At 41.7% G+C, this 26498-nt stretch overlaps 1 protein-coding gene and 2 long non-coding RNA genes across 4 annotated transcripts in view; all 3 read right to left on the reverse strand.

Moving 5' to 3' along the window:
* Positions 1-554: 554 nt before the first annotated feature.
* Positions 555-4535, reverse strand: LOC309475470. The gene is made up of 2 exons (XR_014197663.1): positions 4069-4535; positions 555-984 (listed from the first exon to the last, which is right to left on the reverse strand). It is a non-coding gene; the product is annotated as an uncharacterized lncRNA (long non-coding RNA).
* Positions 4536-14166: 9631 nt separating this feature from the next.
* On the reverse strand, positions 14167-15328 carry LOC309475474. The gene is made up of 2 exons (XR_014197668.1): positions 14836-15328; positions 14167-14276 (listed from the first exon to the last, which is right to left on the reverse strand). It is a non-coding gene; the product is annotated as an uncharacterized lncRNA (long non-coding RNA).
* Positions 15329-20577: 5249 nt separating this feature from the next.
* The window catches only part of lrp1ba (low density lipoprotein receptor-related protein 1Ba), a 259135-nt gene continuing 253214 nt past the window's right edge, over positions 20578-26498 (reverse strand). For both annotated transcript variants that reach the window (XM_082138205.1, XM_082138204.1), the window contains 5 exons: positions 24989-25065; positions 24201-24291; positions 23882-24032; positions 22360-22467; positions 20578-21773 (listed from right to left, as the gene is read on the reverse strand). In XM_082138205.1, the coding sequence (XP_081994331.1) occupies positions 21633-21773; positions 22360-22467; positions 23882-24032; positions 24201-24291; positions 24989-25065 (568 nt within the window). In that variant the 3' untranslated portion in view covers positions 20578-21632. The remainder of the gene's footprint in view (positions 21774-22359; positions 22468-23881; positions 24033-24200; positions 24292-24988; positions 25066-26498) is intronic.

A 26498-nucleotide genomic window follows, 5' to 3' on the forward strand; every position in this document is an offset into this window, starting at 1 on the left:
CTTGTTTGTCCAGGTGGTCCACGTCCTCATTGCCCTCCAATGTTACTGTACATGAGCTAGCACTGAAATTATTATTTCTAATTGGAATAATTTATAATTGGTCTGGGGAATTATGTGGAAAATGTATTGGATGTCTTTACCAACTAAATGAATCTGAAGAAATCCCTGTTCAAATCCAAAAAGCTGTCATATTTAAATCAAGTTGTAAATGTATTGTAAAAGTTTTCTTTTTGTCTAAAAAGAAGTCTGATATTTGTTTGTTTTTTACAGTATCATTTCCAAATTTCCAAACAAACAATGTAAGAAATTTTTACATTTTATAAGAACTGAGTCTGAGATGTTTTATACATATTCATAAAGGACAGTTATAAACAACAAACAATCAATTAACTGAAGAAATAGAAATTAAAACACAAATCAGTTAATTAAAAAACACAAATGGAATCTTTGAAAGACAACATACAGTATGAACCTGAATTCCTCTATTATTATGTATTTCTGTATAGCTTGCAAAATATATTTATCTTTTTATGGGTAATTTATAAAAAAATAAATACAAAAACAGTCAAAATATCTCGTGCTCCATTCCAGTTGCTCTGACAGCATACTCTGTGTGAGGAAGAGAGTGAAATTGTATCCGTCAATCACTGAAAATATTTCAGTCAAGTCAGGCCTCATTCAAATAGATGCATCCAAACTTTATAAGGTCACAAGACACACAAAAGCTGATGGCATCTGATGTCATTAACATCAGGGCTGTGTTGTAGACGGTTTGTTTAAGAGACTTGTATCCTCAGATGCATTTTCAATGCTGCTCATCGGAAGGTTGTCAGTGCGTTGCTCAGGCTGTTCCTCATTACCTGGACCTTGCTGTCCTTGACTCTCTTGGTCAGTGCGGCCCACTGATGTTTGACTTTTGCAGTCAAAACTCACATAAATAATGGCTAGGATGCAGAAGATAATAGCCAGAACATAACCTGTAATCTTGATATAAAAAAATTATTATATATATATATATATATATATATATATATATATATATATATACATATTAATAAATAAACAACATTTAAATAAACAACAATGTCTTTGGAGTTATTTGAGGTACATATGTAGAACAATTAAATAGTTGTGAAACAGGATAATGCAGTCTTAACCTGTCACATACAGTATAAGGGAAAATTGAGCCAAAATCCTATGAAGCTTTAGCCTGGGTTTCCCCATACTGCCTTGAGCAGCGCGATTTTATTCACGCTGCAAGGTAGTCTGGCTACCATGGGCTAATTTTTCCCCTGAAATAGGGAACCAATCACAGAACGGGGAGGGAGCAGCAAGACGATGACGAAGTATATGCGACACACCGAAGCAGTTTGTTTATCTATGGATCCAACATGACAGATGTAAAAATATATGCATATTTAGTTTAGCAAGCATCTCATCTACAAAAATATGCCTGTATTTCAAGTTGATAAAATAATTTAAAATCCACATCAGTTTATTTGTGCCGACGCGCCACCCCTCCCAGGATCTATAACGTTACCTAGGCTACTTCCACTTTTAAAAATTCATCATACCCGCGCGCGCGATCTGCTTGCAGTCGTCGAGATGGATGCTGAGGAGTTGAAGAAAAGAATAGCTAGTGGAGATTGTAAAGTTGTCGACAATACGTCATCAAAAATCAAGTCCAGTGTGTGGGAGAAATTTGGAGTTATCTGAAGAAAATATTGCAAAAAGCTTTGCTGCAAACATTTTCGTGTTGGATAGCCGCAAATGTGGAACTTCATCCCTTAGGAAGCACGCAGATAACTGGTAACAAAGCCGTTCTATCGAACGGTATTTTTCATATTTAACACTGTTAGTATGTGTGGTGTGCAGGGCGTGTTTGAACCCAAAATTGTCAGATGTAGGCTAGACGAAATTGCGTGGCATATAGTGGTGTAGCCGCGTCTGTTCGATTTGTGTGGTAACGTTAGCCATGTTCTTAATGTACCGGCCTTTTGACAGCTTCGGCTGAAGTTGTCCTTGTGTTAATTGTCGTGTAACTTCTGTATGACCTGGCAATAAATATTTTTGTAAGTGTCTATAATGTGATAGTCTAAACTGATTTTATTTCGGGTGCGGGTCGGGTGTCGGTTCTATTTTAAGCGGGTCGGGTGCGGATTTACAAAATCGGACCCGTGCAGGACTCTCTGGTGTACACATAAATCTCTGACCCATCGTCGTCTTCTTCGTTGAATATCTGTCGCTCTACTTACGTCATCTGGTATAATTTGAAACGATTGGTGTCGGTACACGATCCGTTCCACCTGCACGATCCGTACACGCATGCGCGTAATTACGTAGTAGAAAACGTCACGGTTTTCCTACACTATCGGAACCACGCATGCGATGGCACAACTTGCGGCATATTTGTGTAACTTTGTATTGTGTTTAACATTTCACAGCGGGTCTATTTTGATGCTTTTAAATGTAGCTTACGCTATGCATTACGATGTGTTTACGTGGTTGCCAATCCAAAAATAATAAAGGAGTTGTGAGTTGTTACATTAACATACATGATCAGTTTCCTCCATAGGCTACTCTCCTTTGCGATTCACTGCTGTATGGTATTAGGCTTAACTTGCCGTGTTTTGGTCTGAGGTCAGTAGTATTGTCAAAGACGGTTTGTGTCGTTTTTTTATTATTAAAAGCTGCTAATATTAGTTAACTTTTAAGTTGAGTAATTTTGTATTAGTATGGTATGGGTCTATATAATCTAAATGAGGAAAATGATCCCTTCAATGTTGTTTACAGAAGACAATAAGGAACATAATATGCATTTCTGCCTAGACAATCTGCACTTACATGAAGAAAGAACTACGTGGAACAGATCGTGCAGTGTCGTAAATCGTCGCAAAACAGAATTATCATTTGCGCATGTGCGTTTTCTACTGCGTCTACTACGCATGCGTGAAACGGATCGTGCAGGTGGAACGGATCGTGTACCGACAATTGGCTATAAGCTACGTACAGGCGCATTTGATAGACATTTGTAGCGCCCAATAAACGGCTCTGGGCATTCGTAAACCACGCCTCAAATACGAGAAAATGAACATGTAGTATCCAGACCACGGCCCTGTCCCAAATGGCGCACTTCATGCGGACTTTCGGTCTCGTGGACTTGAATTGCGCGTGCTCGCTGAGTCTACGAGTCCGTAGGCCGTCCCATTCAGCATTTTACCGCTCTGAAGTGTGCTCAGCAGCGCCCCCTTTGTACCCTTGAAGCGGTCTTCCACGAAGCCCGCATAGATGCAGGCTCCACGCACTTTAACTACCCAGGAATCCTTGCGAAAGGCCAATCAGACAACAGATGGGAGGAGATTTCACTCACGGATAATTGTTGACATGGCTGAGAAGAAAATATTACTGTTTTTATGACCTAAATGTACATTTTACCAGTTGTTACCTACAGTTTATACAAACATTATGGTCATCGACCAGTGGTTGATGTCTCAAACATAATAATAGCGTGTTTAATAATACGATCGCATTATGATTCATTAAATAAATAGAACCGAATGGCAGGGCTTTACTGACTCATATGTAAACATAGTATGAATATTGAAACCTGTAAATTGAAAAAAATATGTTTAAATTATGTTTTAAAATTGCAATCTTAGTTCAAATGGAACATTATGTATTATTATGTACAACTGTATACATCATTTAAATAAGCATGATTTATCAATTGTCTAATGCCCAGGTGATATGCACAATATCAAAATATAGAACTGTAAAATTAGGCTGTGTAGTGGACATGCAGATAAGACGTCGGAGCGCAAAAATGTGATTTCTCCTGTCCAACAACAACCAGACCGTTATTTCCGGCATGCCGAGCGAGTCTGTCCCAAAAATACCTCTCAATGTGCCCTCGTGGACTCGCGCCAAGGGCCCTATAGGTCTGCACTACATGACGTCACCAAAGTGTGGACTCTGAGGAAGTCCACAAGTCCGGAGTGTGCCATTTGGGACAGGGCCCACGTCTCAAAGAGAAAGTGGTCTGACGTTAGCCAGGCTAATGAAGCTTACCTTTGATATCCAAATCAACTCCAGAGTTCTTTCGTAACATTCAGTCTCATTTTTGGGGGGGCTTAATTTGGTGGGTGTGCACCAATTCACACATCTTGGATGCAGTTCGTTATCACAGGTATAGTATCCATTACAGTCGGTTAATCCACATGCAAGATAATCACCATCAATGAAAAATATACAGATCCACACAAGACATGGAATACAACAAACTACAAAAACTTTACAACAACTCAAATTTTCCACAAGCTCATTTTTTTCAGCCTGAGATGTTCCACTGCTGTCTTTTCCTTGAGATGTTCCACTGCTGTCTTTTCCTTGAGATGTTCCACTGCTGTCTTTTCCTTGAGATGTTCCACTGTTATTTTGTTCTTGAGAAGAACAACAGCTACTTTTAAATTTGTTTCGTACTTGAGAAGAACAAAAGCTCCTTTTATATTTACAAGGTCTCAACAATAGGAGCATTATTACCAGGGGTGCACATAACATTTTTGGTCTTGTTCTCAGGGGAGAACCTGGGGTTGTTGCTTGGTCCTCACATTTTCAAATGCATTTTTTCCTTAACCCACCTCACAGGAGGAACAAATTAGAGGGATGCATGGATAATGTCATGTGACATGATTCACATGAACTTTAATTTCAACTGAAAATTAAGAGAAGTGCAACAGAATGTCTGATCTTTAAAACCTTGTAACTTTCAAAATAACATAACTGTTTCAAGCTCTGGAAATTAAATGTGCAAATATCTGCTTTTCTAACTCTGAAAACCAAAGAAATGACAACTTTAAAGCGCTTACTAGAGTTACTATTTTAAAGCAAGCCTATCAAACACCACAGATTGCGCACCTATAGGTGCGCAATCTGTGGTGTTGGATATCCAGGGCCGCGGGAAGTGGGGGTGCTGCAGCACCCCCTGTTTTCACAGAATTGTAAATGCAACGCATATGTTTGTTCATTAAAATGTATTCATTTTTAGCATTTAGTCATTTATTTGTAATAAACACTTTAAGTGGTCTATTTAAGAATGGTTATTTATATGTTAAATTATCTTTTTAAAACATAAGCGCAGAGTGTTATGTAATATTGTGTGTGTGTGTCGAAAAGATTTGTCCGCAGCTGCAAAAAAAAAAAAAAAAAATCAAATAGCCTACCCCACTGTCAGTATTTTGTAAGGAACAGGCAAATGTTACATATAGCAGGAGACATTTTAATTGTTTACTAATAAAACAGTTATTTTTTTATGTCAGTGTCGGCTAGACAGATGAAGTTGACGACTCGCGATCTTCGCAGCGCCAGAGAGAAATGCACATTTCATACGAATTACATAAGCAGCGCAGTCTGTTTTCTTTCGTTTTGAATTGTTCTGCTTAAAAGTAGACATTTCAAGCTATCTATATGTCTCAGGTCTGTGAGGCAATTGGCTACCTTATAGGCCCACGCTGAGTTTCGGTTCATTTATGAGACGAGCTCCAGGTTCGCCAGCGCCTCCGTGTCCTAATTATCTATTTTCTAATAGCCTATATTTAGCTACTTCTTATTAAATCCAGACAAATGGTTGATGAAACATCGATTAAAATGAAGATACAATTAATACAAAACGAAATGAAATGTAAAGACAGGCTTTGTGCTTTCAGTTTGAGGTCTCTGTGAAAGTTTTAAAACATTATTTTGTTGCCGCTTTAGAGCGCTCACGTCCGTAACGGAGAACTGTCTGTAATTTTTTTTTTTTTTTTTTTTTGGTGAAATAAATTGCTAAAAAAATGCAACTTAGTCCAGTGCGACTTAGGCTATATGTTTTTGCTTCCTCGTGGCGCATTTTTTGACTGATATGCGTCTCCGGAGCGACTTATAAAATAGGCTACGGTAAGTTATTTATTCTTTTTGTGCAAATGTCTATCCCCAAATCTTAGGTACGCAAATGAGGGTTGCAAAATTCAGCAAGGAGCGGACAAAAGTTGGAGATAGATCAACAATTCACTCGGTGTACTAATTCACTCGTGCCACACACTTTCCAAACTCTCAACACCACTTCAGTCTTAGTGCATATAAACAACGAATCCAATACTCATCACTTTGCGTCTTTCCCACTGCTGACGATATTCCTTGGGTTTTCGCTGACAAATACTTCACTCTCTTCTCTCTACTTCTCAACTTCGATCTTCGCCCGCTTCACAGCCCAGCCTCAATAAAAGAACAACCCGTCGACAAAAACACAGTATCTCACGGGAGGAGAACCTCCAGGCGGGGAGGAGAACCACACGACAGTCTGCTTCCTCTCTATTTTTAAAGTCCCATCTCAATACGTGTCCCTCTCACAACACTCTCTGTAATTACTCCACACCTGCTGTCAATCGGGCAATTGGCCTTGCTGCCATGGCAACAGATTCGCAGTGCAATAGAGACGGGTGTCCACTGGAGGTCTCCACAACAACACTGCATCACAAGGACCTTAGTCTTTTCTCTAATTTTTGTCACACCGTGACAATATGTTAAAGATTTTATTTTGGATGTGTTCATTGTGATTATATTGGCTGGGTTTATAAAAGTTTATCAAATTGAAAGGATCTTTGCTTGGTGCATTTGGAAACAAAGCTTGTGTATCACGTGCATCGCTGATGATTATACTGTCCGTGTGTTGAAAAAAACTTCGATTAAACACACTCGCTACAGACACACCCCAAAGCGGAGACGTTACAGCGTTGCCAGCGGCACTGAGCGGAGTTTTGCCGCTGTAGTGGACACGCACCGTAACGCCGCTTGTCCACCAGCGTCCGATCAATTTTTGTTCCGACGCGACGCCTGTGACGTTTTCGCTGCTTTTCGCGCCGGGAAAAATGTACTTTAAATATGAAACCATAGCAACGCCCATACACAAATTCTCACCGCCGAGTTTCCATTGGCTGCTGCCCCGCGTTTTGACGCTCTCATTTGCATAAAGTATCCACCGAGATACTTTTTTGCAGCGCCGCTGTTGACCAAATTGACGCGACGCATCATGCTTTGCGGGGCGTTTTTGCTGCCTGACGTAGTTCCATAGGAAATGAATGGGCTTTGGCGTCGCGTCAGAAATCGAGACGCTGGTGGACAAGCGGCTTAAGGCATGACGCTCGCGATGTTTTCAGCCTATATGAGGACATTAATGCACTTCATCAACACAGCCGCTCTGAGAGTCACTTCAGCAGCATTTTAGCTTCATTTGAGAAAAACGATCGTCATATCATAAAACACAGAGAGACTCAAAGGTCTACACCGATACCGTCAAAATAAACGTTTGGTATAACCTTGAAGAAAGTTTTGCTTAAATCGTTACATTTTAAATAATTGGTTATAGCAATTTAATTAAACCATTAAAATGGAATCAAGAAAAAGAAAGAAAATAGAAACTTTTGGGAGATGCGAGAGTGAAGTAGTACAGTCATAATTAACAGGCAGCCATGGTGAACGCAATAACGCTCTCGGTTACTAACGTAACCTCGGTTCTCTCTAGATGAGGGAACGAGTGTTGCGTAAGCTAGCTTACGCTACGGGAAAAACCCTTTTCTCGAGAATACTGAAGCCAAAAAATTTAATGTTTAAAACGCATTGCTGCATAAGCAGACCTAGGCAGAGCGGCTCGCGCGCCTATTGGTTGCTCAGCAGCAACTGCTGCAACCTATCCAGGACCTGCTCGTGACGAAGCACCAATGAGGGCGCGGGTGCCCGTGCGCGTCACGTCCCGCCAGAATGGGCGTGGCTACAGGCTATAAAAGCAGGCCCGTGAGGTTGTTCTCTGGTTTTTCAATCTGAAGCGAACCAGAAGTAGCACAAGCACGGCAGGGTTACGCAACACTCGTTCCCTCATCTAGAGAGAACCGAGGTTACGTTAGTAACCGAGAGCGTTCTCTTACGAGAGTACTCTCGTGTTGCGTAAGCTAGCTTACGCTACGGGAACCCAATGTAAAACGCCGTGCGTGCTAGAGAAGGTCCACCTGCACGTTCCCAAGGGCATGTGCCCGGGGACAAACGTAAGTGGTAATATCTGGGCCGATGAGGGTTGGGCCCAGGGAGAGATAACCATTCCAGAGTGTGGGAATGGGTGCTTAATACAATAGAACAGCCAGGTACATCCGTGGGCTGAACTAAGAATGATAACACTGCCTGTCAGCCACCTGAACCCGAAGGTCAGGTGAAAAAAGATCACAGACAGGAAGACCTGGTCTGTCGATCTGGAGCCTGTGTATAACACAAACCACACACAGTCTGTGTCGATCTGCAGCGAGAGCGAACAGAGCTAGTATGTTAGACTGACAACAGTTTAGCCTGTAGGGCAGGCACCTCCAGGTTATAAAACCTGATAAATGTAGACGGAGAGGCCCAGCCCGCCGACGTACAAATATCATGGAGCGAGACTCCGCGAGACCACGCCCACGACGAGGCCATGCCTCTGGTGGAGTGCGCTCTGACGCCCAGAGGGCAATGAAGGTTCTTAGACCTATAAGCCATAGCGATAGCGTCAACTATCCATCTGGACAGGCTCTGTTTCGATGTGGCTAAGCCCTTAGTGCGGCCACCGAACGAAACGAAGAGCTGCTCTGACTGCCTGAAAGCATCAGACCGTTCGACATATATTCTCAGCGCCCTGACGGGGCAGAGAAAATTCACATCGTCCTCACCCTCAGATCTCGGAAGAGCTGACAGTGAAATAATCTGTGATCTGAACGGAGTGGAAAGCACTTTGGGGACATAACCGTGCCTCGGTTTAAGGATGACTTTAGAGTCATTAGGCCCAAACTCCAAGCACGAAGCACTCACAGAGAGCGCGTGAAGGTCACCCACTCGCTTAACTGAAGCGAGAGCCATGAGAAAAGCGGTCTTCAGTGAAAGATACCGCAAATCCACGGACTGGAGGGGTTCAAAGGGTTCGCCCTTCATGGCTTCCAGGACCAAGGAGAGGTCCCAGGCTGGAACCAGAGGGGGCTGAGGAGGATTTAACCTCCTAGCTCCTCTTAGGAACCTAACGATGAGGTCGTCTCTACCCAGTGACCGGCCATGCAAAGGTTTTGTAAACGCCGCAATGGCCGCCACATACACTTTGAGCGTGGAGGGGGACCTGCCCTCGTCCAAAAGCTCTTGCAGAAAGGAGAGAACCTCTGCAACGCTACAGCGCTGTGGGTCTAAGTTTCGGGCCGAGCACCAGCCGGAAAACACTGACCATTTAGAGGCGTAGAGCCTTCTAGTAGAGGGTGCTCTAGCCTGAGTAATTGTGTTCAACACTGCTGCTGGGAGGTCAGCGGGTACCCGTTGATGGCCCATGCATGCAGGGCCCATAAGTCGGGGCGCGGGTGCCAGATCGCGCCCCTGGCCTGGGAGAGGAGATCTTTCCTCACCGGAATCGGCCACGGGGTCGTGCTCGTCAGTTGCATCAGCTCTGAGAACCACACTTGATTCCTCCAGAGCGGCGCCACGAGGAGCACAGAGCATTTGCTCTCCCTGATGCGCTTGATTACCTGTGGTAACATCGCGATCGGGGGAAACGCATAGAGCGGACGGCTGGGCCAGTCGTGGGCCAGCGCATCTCTCTGTTTCGTGAAGAATACTGGGCAGTGCGCGTTCTCCGTCGACGCAAAGAGGTCGACCTCCGCTCTGCCGAAGATGTCCCATAGTAACTGGGCTATCTGAGGGTGCAGGGACCATTCCCCGGGGGGAACGTTGTCCCTGGACAGCATGTCTGGGCCCACATTTTGGGAGCCCGGGACATGTGATGCTCTCAGTGAGCGCAGGTTGTGATGGGCCCACAAGAGGAGGCGTTCCGTCAGCTTGTGAAGGCTCCGTGACCTGAGACCGCCCTGGCGGTTGATGTATGACACCACTGACATGTTGTCCGTGCGGACCAAAACGTTGTGGCCTTTGAGGAGGGGGAGAAAGTATCTCAAGGCATTTTCGACCACTTTCATCTCCAGACAGTTTATGTGTAGGCGCCTTTCTGAGGCTGCCCACAGACCAAACACTGGTCTGCCCTCGTAGAGGGCGCCCCAACCTGAGTTGGATGCGTCTGTCGAGATTACTTTTCGTCTCGAAGCCATGCCCAGATCCACTCCTGACTGATACCAGTCTGCCGCCTTCCAGGGATTCAGTGCTGTGACACAGTTCTGAGTTACCCTGAGGCGAACGCGGCCAGCGGACCATGCTCGCAGCGGGACCCGCGTCTTCAGCCAGTGCTGCAGCGGGCGCATGAAAAGCAAGCCCAGCTGAAGCACTGCCGAGGCCGAAGCCATAAGACCCAGCATCCTCTGAAAACGTTTGAGAGGAAAAATGCTGCCGGTCCTGAAAGCTGCAGCTGAGCGCTGAATCTGCAGCGCGCGCTGTGACGTCAGCCGCGCTGTCATTGACACAGAGTCTAAGTCTGTTCCCAGAAAAGAGATTCTCTGGCTGGGAGACAGTAAACTCTTGGTCCAGTTGATTTGGAGACCCAAATCCCGTAAATGGTCGAGTAATAGAGCCCTGTGCGCTATTAACTCTGACTGTGACTGGGCTAGAATAAGCCAGTCGTCCAGATAGTTCAGTATTCGCATCCCCCGTTGTCTCAGGGGAGCGAGCGCTGCATCCATGCACTTCGTGAATGTACGGGGTGCTAAGGACAGACCGAACGGCAGGACGGTGTACTGATAGCTCAGCCCCTCGAAGGCGAATCGCAAGAAAGGCCTGTGATGGGGCGCTATTTGAATCTGAAAATATGCGTCTTTCAGATCCACAGAGATAAACCAGTCCCTCGGGCGAATTTGCGCGAGAATCTGACTGGTCGTGAGCATTTTGAACGATCTCTGCATAAGGGCTCTGTTCAGCCGTCTGAGATCTGTGACAGTGAGAGACGCCATATTCCTCCCGATGGCCTGAGCAGCGGACTTAGTGGCTCGTAGCGCTAAGTCGGTCGCGCTCCTGAGGTCATTAAAATTCTCAGGGTTCGGGCCCGCCTCGTCCATTTTACGGAGAAGGTCGGCCTGATACACCTGAAGCACGGCCATCGTGTGAAGTGCGGACGCGGCTTGACCGGCGGCGGTGTAGGCGCGACCGATCAAAGCCGAAGTAGTCCTGCAGGCTTTGGAAGGCAGTGAAGGATGAGACTGCCATCCGGCGGAAGGCGGGCAGAGGTGCGTGGCTACCGGTTCCTCGACCGGAGGAATGCAGAGGTAGCCCTTGTCTTTCGCGCCGTCTACTAGAGAGAGCGTCGAAGAGACAGTAGAACGCAGCCTGGCAGAAAATGGCGCCTTCCAGCTCTTAGTGAGCTCCTCGTGGAGCTCCGGAAGAAAGGGGGCAGGCCTCGTGTGAGGCGTCGAGCGGCGGCCTGGCAGAAAGCAACCGTCCAGCCTGCTGGGTGCAGGCTCGTCAGGAAGCGACCAATCGAGGCCGAGGTCCTCCACGGCCTTGGTAAGCAGGCGAAGAAGCTCGGCGTCGAACGTAGACCGCACACCGCTCGATTCCTGAAGAGAAGGGGCGGGGTCCGGAATGGAGCCCGACCAGCCTTCGCAGTCAGAAGCCAGGATAGAGCAGCTGTCCCCTTCTGCGTCATCTCCCCCCGACTCGATATCCACAGCGGGCGGCTGGCCGGCCATGATAGAGGTGGGGGATGCAGAGAGCGATGCACACGGGGAGAGATCCGGCATGCAAGCGCTCGCGGCAGATGCCTCCGGTGTTCTCTGTGAACGGCGCTTTTTACGGCGCGGCCCAGAAGAGAGAAGCGGAGGGGCGGGATCCACGCTGAAAGATGCTAGGCGAGCCCGCAGGGTCGCCATAGACATCACTTCACATTCCGGGCAGCCGCCCAGGGAAAGCGCGTGGTCCGCGTGTGTCTGTCCCAGGCAGGAAACGCACAGGATGTGGCGGTCCCCGTCGCTGAGATCGGCTCGGCAGGAGCCGCACTTTTTGAAAAGAGGCATTTGAAACAACGCCTCGCTCTTTTAGATGCAAGCGTGTGTAACGTAACACGCGGTAATGAAAAAGGATATTCGGCGCCGGATAGCGCAGCAGGAACGGCAGAGGAAGCGGCGAGATGGCCGGCTTGAAGCTCGTCCCGCTGAAGGCTCTTCGACGGCGCAGCTTCTCCGGAGAACAGCGAGGTGAGTGTCCACTTCGCTGAAGAGTTGAAAAATCAGAGAACAACCTCACGGGCCTGCTTTTATAGCCTGTAGCCACGCCCATTCTGGCGGGACGTGACGCGCACGGGCGCCCGCGCCCTCATTGGTGCTTCGTCACGAGCAGGTCCTGGATAGGTTGCAGCAGTTGCTGCTGAGCAACCAATAGGCGCGCGAGCCGCTCTGCCTAGGTCTGCTTATGCAGCAATGCGTTTTAAACTAATGCAAAAATTAAGGATAATTTTTTGGCTTCAGTATTCTCGAGAAAAGGGTTTTTCCCGTAGCGTAAGCTAGCTTACGCAACACGAGAGTACTCTCGTAAGAGAACCGGAAGACGCAGCGTACACTGCTTTAGCAATTTTTCACGGCTACTTCCGACGTTCTAATGTGATGCGATAAAGGCCTATTGTCTCCAGAGATTCGCGTTTATGTCGTTTACATGAAGACCGCATTCAAAAACTTGCACTTTGAAACCCGTTTTCAAAACTTTTGCGTTTTCAGGTGCCTGAAAACACATGAAAAGTTGTACGTTTTTAGTTGAAAACGGTGTTGAGTAAATATAAATAACCCCAAATTTACCATGATACCATTTGAGCAGCAGTTACAAATGAAGGAGGACCCCATGCTTAGGGTATCACATCCTGATACCTATCAATAAAAGAAGTGGTCTAAATATAAAAAAAAATACATATAGCTCAGGACTGATAATATAGTACTGTCCTACCTGCTTGTCAACATGTGTTTTCATACCTCTGCACACCCTGCAAATCCTCATTCACTATTCCCTACATTTGTCCACTAATACTGTTCACTTAAAAGAGTAGAAAATAGATGCAAATCTCGCACATCAATGTCGTTTGGTTTGTTTAGATTACACTTTAAGGTGATTAGCAGACGATATCCCAATCCCTACATGACAGGGAACATCTAGTTCTGGGTACGAATATGTGACCCTGGAACACAAAACCAGTCACATGTCGCACAGGTATATATGTGGCAATAGCCAAAAATACTAGCCTGGACAGCCAGCCAGACCTACATCAAGATGTTAGGTCTGGCAACTCACCATAGACACGCTCAATCCGAGGGGCGGGATAAACGGCTGTCTTTCAAATTCCCTCTGCACGCAATAGGACAGCGCTTCAACCAACCAGAGCGTTTTCCCAACAGCGGAGCTAGTTGATAGATTCAACTTTTGCCGTATCTGGCCGGTAAAACTACGAACACATCTTCCTTTTTTTAAGAATGACTTCAGTGCTGTTCTATGCTCTTTTCTCAAAGAAAAACTTAACTCTAAGTCCTCCAGAGTCGCGGACAAAGCCGATTCGAAAGATGTTCGCCAGCAGCAGCCATTCTTTGTTTTCAAGTGGCAGGTAACCGTCGCAAGTTCACTCTGTCGTCATATGTTAAGCCCGCCCCGCCTACTGTATACACGACGTGATTGGCCTGACCCAATTTAGGTTTTTGCAGCTCGAAAGTCAATGGAGAGTTGCTAGACTGCCCTGGCTGTAAAATACATTTTGCTGCCGCTAGGGTGCGTCTAGATTTCTAGGCTACAAAAATACATTATATTGGTCAAAATGATCAAATTTACTTTTATTAAAAAAAAAAAAAAATCATTAGGATATTAAGTAAAGATCATGTTCCATAAAGATATCTAGTAAATTTCCTACCGTAAATATAAAAAAAATATATTTTTGTGAATGGATGCAGCAAAATCGCGAACATAAATGGATAACACACCATACATCAATGAAAGTTTATTTAATCGGCTATCAGGTGATGTATAAATTTCAATTTCAGAAATGACCAGTTTGCACTTAAAATTATTTTTTAAAAACCTTTACAAAATAGTTTCTGTAATAAAGAAATTAACTTTTCTCTGACCTAAATTTGTAAGAAAAACTTTGTATAGGCCTATTTCTGCATTTTTTCAGACTGCACTGTGAATGATTACTCTATGGCTTTAAAAAAAATTATTTACTTACTGTTTCGGCTCGTCTTGTCTTTTTCGAGAAGGTGTTAGAGCATTGTTGTTCTTTGGTATCAACATTTGAAGGTGGATATGTAGCAACTTTAAACAGGAAAGAAAGTGTCTCTCTGTGTTCTCAAAAAAAAAAAAAAAAAAAAAAATGTGATGACACTAGTGTGCTTTCTCTCTTGCACTCAAATAAAATACAAACACATACACATGTCATTAAAATGTGCACTTTCTCAGCACTTTCAGCATTTTTATTGGCTTTTGCTATACTTTAAAAGAATAAAGACAGTGAAGAGGAAAATTATTAGGGACAGAGAGAGGAAATAGAATCACCACCCAGAATCAAACTTGCATTTGATGTCTGTCTTGGCTACGTTTCATCATCGACCTGCATTGCTGATCAGGGTTTTGAGTATTGACACTTTTCAATGAACACAACATGCAATTATATGCAAATAGTTACGGCCATACATTTTAGAAAATACAATATTACAGGTTCAGAAAAGTTTAACTAATTCAACAGTACATGTGTAATTAATTTAAACTTTTCCTCTTTTTCTTTAAAAATGACAAAGATGGAGGCTACAGTGAGTTACTCAAAATGGAAGTGAATGGGGCCAGTTTCTGGAGGATTTAAGAGCAGAAATATGAAGCTTATAATGGAATAAAAGCACTTACATTGATTCTCATGTTAAAACTCCTGTTTTATTCAGGCCATAAAGCTTTTAATCATTTTACTGTCATTTTAGGGTTTATGACATTGTCATGGCAAAGCTGTAAAATTAGATGTAATGTTACACAGAAAAGATTAGGATCATCAATTGTGTGGCTATACTGTACAATTGAGTATTTTAAAGTTTATGGATGCGTCTCACTGTAACAAATGACTCAATGAATTAGCCTAGTCCAGTCAAATTAGCAAATTACATGGACAGGAACACTGTATGCTACTTAAAATAATACCATAATATCACACATTCATATTGACTCATAAAGGTGAGAGATGCACTTCATAGAGATGTCTGGGCACATCTGTGATCAAATCTTAACATTAGCGTCTTGCTCTAAGTGTGTAACACTGGGAGTTCATGAGAAAAGTTTGCACTGTGCCCACAATGCAATTTACCACACATCCTGTTATTGCATAATATCAGCACTTGTTCACATAACACACTTATATTTTATTTAACTGTGTCTGGCTTTTCTAGTTAAGGTGGTGTCCTAGGGCTTCATTTAGAAAAAACATTTTGTATTAAAAAAAAAAAAAACCTACAGTGTCACTCCACTCTGCAAGGTCCCCGTCTTTGGCATCGCCTTGGACTTCCGGGGCCTGTAATACTTGCCCAGGCTTTTGTCCAACTGACTTCGCTGCAATCTCCACCTCTGTCCATCGGTCCCAAATGGGGCTTGTGGGGGGTTGTCTTGGGCATTAAAATCCCAGGCTGAAAATGGGACCCACTCTGGTCATTGTCATTAAGAACAGTTAAAAACTAAAACATCAGAGAAATTCACAAATAGCAAATGAGACACTGCAGAGAATACAGAGAGAAATATGAAGCTGACGTCACATTCCTGTCTTGTGTTCCCCTGGTCTTGTGTGGACTTATTTCCTGTTCTGCGCCATGTTTTGCAGTCCTTTGTAGTTTTTCTTGTTAATTAGTTCTGTAATTGTTCTGAAGTGTGTTTTATTTGCCAATTACCCCTTGTGTTTTTAAACCCCAGTGTTTCTCATGTTCTTTGTCTGGTGTTGTCCTTACATGGATGTATGGTGAGCATTTTTTATAGTTTCTTGTTATCTCATGTCTGAATTACATTGTTCATTACCTGAATTTATTTATGTTGTCTTGTTAAAATAAATGTTAAACGCAGTCTCAGTTGATGACACAAGACGCACTTTTGAAGTAGCACACACACTCCTTGTGCAGTACCGAATGAGCCAATAAGCATTTCTAGACCTAGTTATTGAACCAAAGAACCAGTTTAAAAAAAAATGTTTTTATCATTTGGTTCTTTTTGAGTCGGACATGAGGGAGAAGCAGACTTTCACATCTGCCTGTACCGTAGGTTTGATTTGTTCATTTCTGGTCATGCTTATTGGCTGGACACATTTGGACATGCTCATTGGCTCATAAGGGTGCTGTGCAAGAACTGTGCATTCAGCTTCGGATGTGCATCTTCTGCCGTCAACTAAATATCCATTTGAAAAGAACGATTTGTTCAAGCTAACATGGTACAGTATCATGTACAAGTCCTGTGAAACACGAGTCACAACACTCCACAAAAGAGCTCAAAGCCTTGAAGATACAAAATGGAAAATGGTTCTTTAAAAAAAAAAGTGTCCTGCTTCACAGGACACTTTCGATTCACTGCACTACGTGAACAAAAGCAATAAAATGTTGGCACAGTCACATTTATCTGTTTTGGAGACAACTGAATGCACATTTTAGATTTTTCACTTTGTAAACTGACGCAAGATGTGCAAAAAGCAACATCATATTTTGCAAAAATATCACCACATGCACAATAATTTCATGGAAATTCACATGTTAGAATAATTTTTTTTTGAGATTTATTAAGCAATATGCAAACAAAAGAAGGAGTTATGGGGATAAAGGGATACATAAAAATCAATGATGGCTGCATCTCTAACCTTCATCAAGTTGAAATAGACTACAGCACTTCAGAAAAGCTTGCAGATGAGAAACGCTTGCACTGTACCTATTGTGCAGAACAAACACACATCCTGTTATAGAATGATAACCATCGTTCAACACAGAGAGAAGAAATGTGACAGTCTAAACTTCTTCCTTGAGTCCTTACCTTAACTATTCTGATTTCTGAAAGGTTTCACAATACAGTTTTGTTTAGTTAAACCTTCCCTGAGTGATGAATGAGAAAATATTCCCAAGTCAAGATGTGCCAAACTGATAGACTTGTATCCAAACAGTCTGAGTGCTGTAATAAAATCAAAGGGTGCTTCAAATAATTATTGGTTCAGGGGTGTGCACATTCTTTTTAAGAAGGGGACTGGAGGGTGTTTTCCAATAACAGGAGGATCACACTTCTCAGCCTCCCCGGGAAAGTCTATGCCAGGGTACTGGAGAGGAGAATACGGCCGATAATAGAACCTCGGATTCAGGAGGAACAGTGCGGTTTTCGTCCCGGTCGTGGAACACTGGACAAGCTCTATACCCTCTCCAGGGTGCTGGAGGGTTCATGGGAGTTTGTGCTTGTGGATGTGCTTTGTGGATTTGGAGAAGGCATTCGACTGTGTCCCTCGCAGCGGCCTGTGGAGGGTGCTCCGGGAGTATGGGGTCCGGGGTCCAGGGTCCTTTGCTAAGGGCTGTCCAGTCCCTGTACGACCGGAGCAGGAGCTTGGTTCGAATTGCCATCAGTAAGTCAGACTTGTTCCCGGTGCATGTTGGACTCCGGCAGGGCTGCCCTTTATCGCTGGTTCTGTTCATAATTTTTATGGACAGAATTTCTAGGTGCAGCCAGGGGCCGAAGGGTGTCAGGTTTGGGGACCACACGATTTCGTCTCTGCTTTTTGCAGATGATGTTGTCGTGCTGGCCCCATCAGACCAGGACCTTCAGCATTCACTGGGACGGTTTGCAGCCGAGTGTGAAGCGGCTGGGATGAGAATCAGCGCCTCCAAATCCGAGGCCATGGTTCTCAGTCGGAAAACCACTTCAGGTTGGTGGAGAGTTCCTGTCTCAAGTGGAGGAGTTCAAGTATCTTGGGGTCTTGTTCACGAGTGAGGGAAGGATGGAACGGGAGATTGACAGACGGATCGGTACAGCTTCTGCAGTAATGCGGTCGATGTACCAGTCTGTTGTGGTGAAGAAAGAGCTGAGCTGCAAGGCGAAGCTCTCAATTTACCGGTCAATCTACGTTCCTGTGGGTCATGACCAAAAGGACAAGATCCCGGATACAGGCGGCCGAAATGAGCTTTCTCCGCAGGGTGGCTGGGCGATAGGGTGAGAAGCTCGGTCACGCGGGAGGAGCTCAGAGTAGAGCCGCTGCTCCTCCACATCGAGAGGGGTCAGCTGAGGTGGCTCGAGCATCTGTTCCGGATGCCTCTTGGACGGCTTCCCGGGAAGGTGTTCCGGGCATGTCCCACAGGGAGGAGACCCCGGGGAAGACCTAGGACATGCTGGAGGGACTATGTCTCTCTGCTGGCCAGGGAACACCTCTGTGTCCCCCCAGAGGACCTAGAGGAAGTGTCTAGGGAGAGGGAAGTCTGGGCATCTCTGCTTAGACTGCTGCCTCCGCGACCCGGCCCCGGATAAGTGGAAGAAGATGGATGGATGGATGGGTGTGCACATTTATGCAGTTAGATCTTCCTTCCAAGATTTTTTTCTTTGTAATGTGTCACTGTGGTTTTAACTGGCATTACATGGGTTCTAATTTCGACATTAAACCTGCAAATGTTCTGATATAATTATCTTTAATTTTTTTACATCTCAAAAGCAGCTGTTTTAACAGGAATGCGTTGACTTATATCCACTGTATGCAAAAACTATGAAAACTGTACATCCAACAACAGAGATGCTAATGGTTAATCGAAACAAAAGTTAGACAACTCTATTTGAACTTCAGCATTTCTATTTAATTCTTTCAAGAACATAGAAACTATCAAGAGCATAGAAACTTAACATCCATAATGTTTCATTATCTTTCAAAGGTGGCTTGTATTTGCATTATACATGCATTTGTGTAGCCCTATAGGCACGCATGAGAAAAGCTTGCTCTATATAGTGCAGTAAACCACATATCATGTTATTACAAAGAAACAAGACAACATACATCTAAACAGAAATGAAAGTTGTACCTTAGTGAAAGTTTAAATCTATGACTATTTATGAATATTTATAACCTTAAACAGTTGTTTGACATGTTGTATTTAGGCAGACGGGTGCTGTACTTCCTCTTCCGAGCTGCTGAGAGATGTTTGTCGTGTTGGTTCATCATGTTTATTCAGTTGCTCCAAAGTTCTGCTCTTACAGTCATTATAAATGACAGCAGCCATGAAGGAAACACACAGGACTGACAGTAGAGCTAAAGCTGAAAGCTAAAAAAACAAACAAACAAACAACCATAGAGTGATAAGATGGAATAACAGTACTGATATTCATCAAACATGCCTTTTCCATTTAGTTTTTTTGTTGTTGGTTTTTGCAATTAATAGATTTAAACCATATACAACTTACATTCAACCTGTTATATAGATAATTTAATCTTTAGCTATTATAATAATGGCAATTTTTAGGAAATGTAATTAAAGTTTTAAAATTGTCTTCTATTACATTTACATTGAACAGGGTTCCTCAAATCCGGTCCTGTAGGGCAGGGCCACTGTTCTGCAGAGTTTAGTTCCAACCCGGATCAAACACACCTGAACAACCTAGTCAGGTTCTACAGAGTTACAGGTGAGTTTGATCAGGGTTGGAGCTACTGTAAACTCTGCAGAACAGTGGCCCTACAGGACCGGATTTGAGGAACCCTGATATAGAACGTTAGAATGTTGGTCATCATGATCATTCGTATACTGAACAGTGATGGGTCTTCTTTCTTACGTTTAAATGACAAATTTAATTAAATTACAAAAGTTACATTAACATTCTTTTGTATGAGCTGGTATTTCCTTCGCAAACTGCACATTTATCTAAAAACCTACAGTGATTTTAAATGGTTTAGTTGATGTGTAAAGGTTTAAAAACTGTAAAGTACACTCACCCTTGAGTAGAAAATGAGTTTTTCGGTCAGTTCTAGCAGGTCTGTTGCGTTCACTCCATTGGGTTTACACCATTTAATCTGGAGTTCTTCATTCAGCACGTAATCTCCTTCCCAGTGTACCATGCCACAAGCAACATATTCACCCTCAAACAACAACAGAAAGATCCACAATGAAGGTGGAATCAGACAAAATAAAAAAAACTCAGCAAAATTCTTCGAATTACGTCTGCAAGGCCTTCGAATGAACATCATGACAGTCAGAGCCAGAAGAGAAGGTCCAAGAAAGATTAAGCTGATCAGTGTCACATTAAGACTCGGGGTACATGGGCACGAAAATCCCCGATCCATTAATAATTCCAATCCGATTAATATCACGGTAAATGGTAAAGTGCCAAATCCAGGAGTTTTTCTTAGTGTTTTTTCCAGATTGTTCGCAAATTGTTGTGGCAGCGACATCTTCCAATGTAAACACAGTTACTTTTATGAGGGTTTCCACAACTCTTACCTTCTGTTCTATGGAAAATGCATCCGCTTCTCCTGAAATGCAAATTATTCTGGAGCAAACCGGTTAAACAAGGAAGATAACATCTAATAATTCTACACGCAACACAAATAAGCCATGTTAAGTTTGCAAATAGCCTGAGTTATGCAAAAGTGCACACTTCAATCACAACAAAAACACATTTAAAATGGCAAGAAAAACCATTTATTTCATAGTTCTTGGTCCAAAAACACATTAGGTGTATCTATATGTATTCCAATTCATTTCCCTTTATACAATAGCAACCTGTACGATTGCGCAGTGCAATATTCAAGCTATTTAATTTCATTATTAAAAAAACTCTCCAGTTGAAGCTCAAAGTGAAGATGGACCAATATACTGCGTACATCGTTTTGTATAAAAGGTCTACATTTAATACATTTCCAGAAAATACAAGCAAACCGGACGTACAAATCAACTATAAAATTATAAAACGTTTTTTTCTCCTCCTATAGTTGTGTACATTTGCACAGAGAATGTGTATTTTCATCAAACATGGCATTACAAGAGTCCCACGCATGTCGTTTCACAACCAGTGAGTGAAGGTGAGTGACATAAAATATTTTTTTTAGTCCTTGTAAGTGCTGAAAGATATGTTTTGCAATATGCAAATGAAATATAACATGTTTTCAAGTTGTAGTACAGTTGCAAAAAAAAACATCGTGGGTTGGTTTCACTTTCGGTTTTGACTGCATATTTGAAGCATCTGGTCAACTTAAAGAGAAACATCAATGACAAATATCAAAAATAAAATCTGTGATGAGCATATGATGCATTTATTAAATAGGTGTCTCTTTTTTCTAATACTGCTAAATGTAAGAGGCAACTTGGGAATATCTAGGCATTGGTGACCGCACCACCAACAGGAAAACATATACATAGTGAGTATGTAAATAAACCTATATAAAATTCTCTTTAAATATGTATAAAGCCTTTTGAGATTCAGCAGCTGTTTCGTTTCATTTTTTCGTATTTGTGTAGTGCATTTACAAAGTCACAAAGCAAAGAAAAACACTGCATTTGTAATTTATAAAAAGACATTTTGGTTGCAACTGAAAATAAAGACGTTGTAAAAAGGAAATTGGCACATATATGTGGGACACAACGTGAGATGATTTAACCTGACTGGACATAAAAAGTTCTTTGTTTTATACATTTTATACAGATCTATATAAAAACAAAGCAGGAAAAGCTAGGCTACGCCGCCGTTTCTCGAATGGTCGTGTCCAGTCTCTTTGGGAGTAAATCGCGTCTCATGTCGAGGTGGATGACTGGCTTTCGACAGTGCTGTCCGTCATGATACATCTTTGAGTAGATGGGGTTTGAATAGTTCATGGCCTGTGAATACACAATGATGTTTTAGTTTGGTTTGTATTTACTTCATAAACTAAGGGTGTGTTCACACTTTGATTCTTTGTGTCTTGATTCTTTTGGAAAATAATGTGTACATATGATGATTTTTATCAGCTGACAACTCATGAAGAGCTTATAAAATGTGTAATGGAGTCAAAACAGCATCAGGAATCCTTCCGTCACACACAAACTAAGATCTACTGCGAGGAGATGCCGTTTCTGACGCCTGTACCGAACTGTGATGGGAAACATCGCGACTAAAAACAATTATGCTTGAGAATTCTGTCCTTTTTAGGGTCGCATCTTGTGACATCATGTCATGTTTTTGGTCCGCGTTGCGTTCATATTTCAGTCGAACCGCACCAGAGTTCGTTCGGAAGTGGACGGAGACCCATCTTTTCCGGGTTCTTGGTCCGGTTGTTTGGTGCGCACCAGGGTTCAGATTGCAGCGTTCACACTTATTCAAACAGAGCAATCGCACCGGAGTTTGTTTTAATCGAACCAAACCTGCTCAGTGTGAACACACCCTAAAATTCTTCATTTAATGTAGTTTTGGATAATGGGAGTCCACCTGTCCTGGAATGAGCTCCTTTGGAACGTTCTGGATAGGTAACGTGTGTGCAGTCAAAGGGCGGGCGGGGGGCAAATTGCGTTGGTCGCTTGACTTCACACACCAGCCCTGAAAAACAACATCCAATTTAAACGGAATGCACCAACACACTGTACACATTAACAAACTTACAGATTAAAATAATAAATTAGACAAAGTCATTTGGGGAATGCAACCCAAATTACTGTACATATAAAGCAAGAGTTTAAATCTAAAATTGCTACTTTGGTTAGAATAACTTTTCTGCTTTTACGCACTCCATTAATTTGAGGCAAAGAAATCAAAGCTAAATGTCCTTGTGGGATTTTAGCTAAATTAAACAAAGAAAATATTCTGTTTTACTAAACCAAGCAAAAACAAAGAAAAATAGAGTTTATATTTGGGCAGAGACATAAACCTATAGACCATTTTACATCACCTTGAATGTTTCAGCACATTTTTGGACACAGAATCCGAAATTTCAACGCAATGCAATTCGTAACTATTTTACGGTTTGGCTAATTGGTGGCTAATTCGTACAATCGTATTCATACGTTTTTGTAGGATTTGCTTATGCCCCAGAAGCAGTTAGGTTTAAGGCTGGGGTTAGGGGCCTTTTCCCCATATAATCATATTTCGTACAATGTGAATTCATACAAAATCGTAAGATAAACCACCTTGTAAAATAGTTACGTTTTCCCATGAGATTGGTTTACAAATTTCGTACCATCATGTCATGTGTTATTTTATTGTTTGACTTTAAATGTCAAACAATTCATTCAGGTACCCAAACCAGGGTTTAAAAAAAATATATACTAACATGAAATAAAAACACAACTAAAACTTTATAAAAACAATATAGACAATCAAAAAAATATTATAAAAATGTAAATAATGATGGTATATAATAATAATAATAATAAACTATAATAGTATGTCATATTTATTATATAGTATAATAGTATATCAATGATACTAAAAGAACAATGAACCAAACTTAGTTTTATAGAATAAAAAAAAAAACGAAAAAATGAAAAAAAAAAAAAAACACACACAAAAAAAAAAAACACATGGTGACATTGGTGTCTGTTTTGATTTTTTTTTTCGCACAATTTTCGTAACTTTTCTTTGGTATAGTCACATTGGTATATGTGTTAGCAGGTGTTTTGTTTTTAACGGGCCTCATTTATGAAACACGGGCAGAACAAATTCATGGAAGAATTGTTCGTAGAACTATTCTTCTGTAAACTGCCAATCTGAACTAAATGCGAATGAATGCAAGAATTGTTATACAAATATTTTATACTGAAATTCATGAGAAATTGCTGTCATCCCACAGATTTTGACACTTGTCATCAAGCAATTGTATTGGCTAAACCCCAAAAACAGACTATTTGCAACAATGAAATAACGAATCAAATTACGTTGTTTACAATCAAACTGCGTACGACAGTTAAGTCCAGCAAGTGATGCCAAGCACTTCGAATTCCTACTCGTTTAGTACCTTATGAGGGTCAAGGGTGAAGCTGGGGTGAAGAAAGCTTCCGACGTCTACGTGATTGTCATGTTCAACTTCGTACATGTTATAGGATGGATTTCCGATCTCCACGTTCAAGCTACCGTTCGCCATGGGCTGCCGCTGAACCTGCTTACCTCTGTGAAGGGGTAATATATATATTAGGTTTATTATGTTCGTAGCTATCATTTAGCACACCAGCTTAACACAATCACAGCTGGTATATGATATTTGCTACAGCAATATTAATAAATCCTGTTTAATGTTCTGATTAGACATCTAATAACAGATCTGTTTATATATTTACCTTCGACATCTTTTGCAAATAAGCAGTCCCACTGTAACAGAAGTGATGATGCATACAAGAAGAACTAGAGGCACTATTATGGCAATACTTCCTGGAAAAAAACAACAGAACAAAAAATGAATTACATTTACAGTGTTTACATGTACAGCGTTTACATAAATACATCAAAATGGAGTAATATGAATGCAAATGCAAATGCAAAAAAAAAATATATTATACAAAAGTGTGTGTTAGTTTTCTGATTTCACAGTTATAAACATTAACATAATCATTTATCACGAACACATCCATAAAATACTTTATGAGGGAGTTGTTCTGCGATGATGCTAATGCTCTCTTAGCTAACATGGCTAGACATGCACAGGAGTTAAAATGTCACGCTGAGATATGTCCTCAAATGTCAGATCTTCTCTGCAGAAATAAAATTAATGTCTGCAACCGTCTGAGTGAAGACTAGAAGAAAGGTCATCACTACAAACTCGGACAGAAGGGCAAAAGCAGTTGCGTTTTCTCTCCTGACTGACTAACGTGACATTAGGCTTCAAGATGGAGGACTAGAGAAGTGTTGACTATAAATACACACACACAAAAAAAGAAAACAATTGGTGAAAAATAGTTTAATCTAATTGAAAACAGAACATTTCACCCAATATTTATGTGCGAAACTTTTTTTGCTCTTTTATGCTGTTAGCTTAGCAACATGTGCTAACACCAAACTCAATTGGAATCAACAGTGATTGCAATGAAGTTTTTTTTAGAAAACATGTACGTGTGTTTGCGAAACTCACTCCCGCTGACGTTTTCTGAGCGGTTGGTCTTGGTTGCGGGTCTTTCGCACTGTGTTCCTGACCAGTTTGCAGAGCACCTGTGAAAAGAGAATCAAAAACAAATCACAGCTGGTGAAATTTACAATGCACTGACTACCCAAATCATCATATCATTAGATTTATAAAAAATAAAAAATAAATTAAAAAAAGGTTAAAATGTACCACTTTTACCACAATAAATAGATTTTTCACTCTGGTATTCCTTTATTTTATTCATTTTTATGGTATAATTTGTTATATTGATTTTGGTTTTGACAAGCATGAAAACACGTTTTTATGATAAACGCAGGATAAATCACAGGGGGAGGTATAAATCCAGCCCGAGGGATGCATTATTCTTACTTGAGACACATGCAATATGTGTGTTTGACTTCCTGGATCTAAATGGCATGCGTCCACAGCAGAACTCTACCGATGTGAGAGATAATGCTCTTATGAGAGATGGTGGCGTGAATGAAACTGTTAGAAAACTATGTTTAACCAAACGTCCTGCGGACAGGGATTTTTTTCAGGAAAGTTTCCTTTCATGAGGGTGGGAACATCCTGCTAAATAAAATTCTGCAATTCTTGGAACTGTCTGAGGGGCTTTCCAGGATAGGGTACAATTTATTTTTAACAAATACTCAGTGAAAGGATTATAAAACTCTTATGAGCTGTTTTCTATTTCTTTTTATTTGTGGTTCTGAGAGAAATAAATTTCAATATCAGTAAATTCACAAATTACAGTGATTTTGCAGATATGCAGTATATGAATAATAAATAAATGAATGACGTAAATAATATAATACATTAATATTATAATATACTCTACTATACAAATATTACATAATGACTATTATAATACATATGACAATTAGACTGACTCAAAACTATTTTGTAAGATTTTAATTTTAAGGCACAGTCAAAAAGGTCAAGACTTCTGACAGGCCAAAAATACGTATTTTAAGAAGAGGATACAGATATTTTTGAACGTTTACATATATTGTACTTTTATGCTAGGTCTAACATTTATAATATAGGTTTTACAACCAAAAATCATGGGATTTTTTATTCCAAACAGTCACAGGACACCAAAGTGTACCATATTAATGAAAAGTGCCTTGTTTAAACATAAACAAATGTTTCAAAAACAAAATGTGTCAAATATGGGAAAACAAAAGAGCAGCAAAATGGACAGAGAACAAATAAAGGACTTCATGAAAATTGCAAAGAAAATAAGATGATAAATAATGGATACAAGAAGACCAATCAAAGAGACGTCGTCCTCAGCATATGCAGGGCTATAATCACTATATAATCACTCCAGTCATGGCAAACACAGAAATGAAACACACTGAGAAACATACACCAACAGCATGGTGCGGAGAAATGGCTGCGTGTGTCCGGGAAAAGCGAGTGCAATGTGTGTGAAACGTGCTCTTGGAAGCTGTGCGAGTCGGTTAGCGATGTCTGTGTGTGACGGCATTCCACG

Source organism: Leuciscus leuciscus, assembly GCF_965113295.1.
Source record: "Leuciscus leuciscus genome assembly, chromosome: 15".
In the NCBI taxonomy this organism is placed as follows: Eukaryota; Metazoa; Chordata; class Actinopteri; order Cypriniformes; family Leuciscidae; genus Leuciscus; species Leuciscus leuciscus.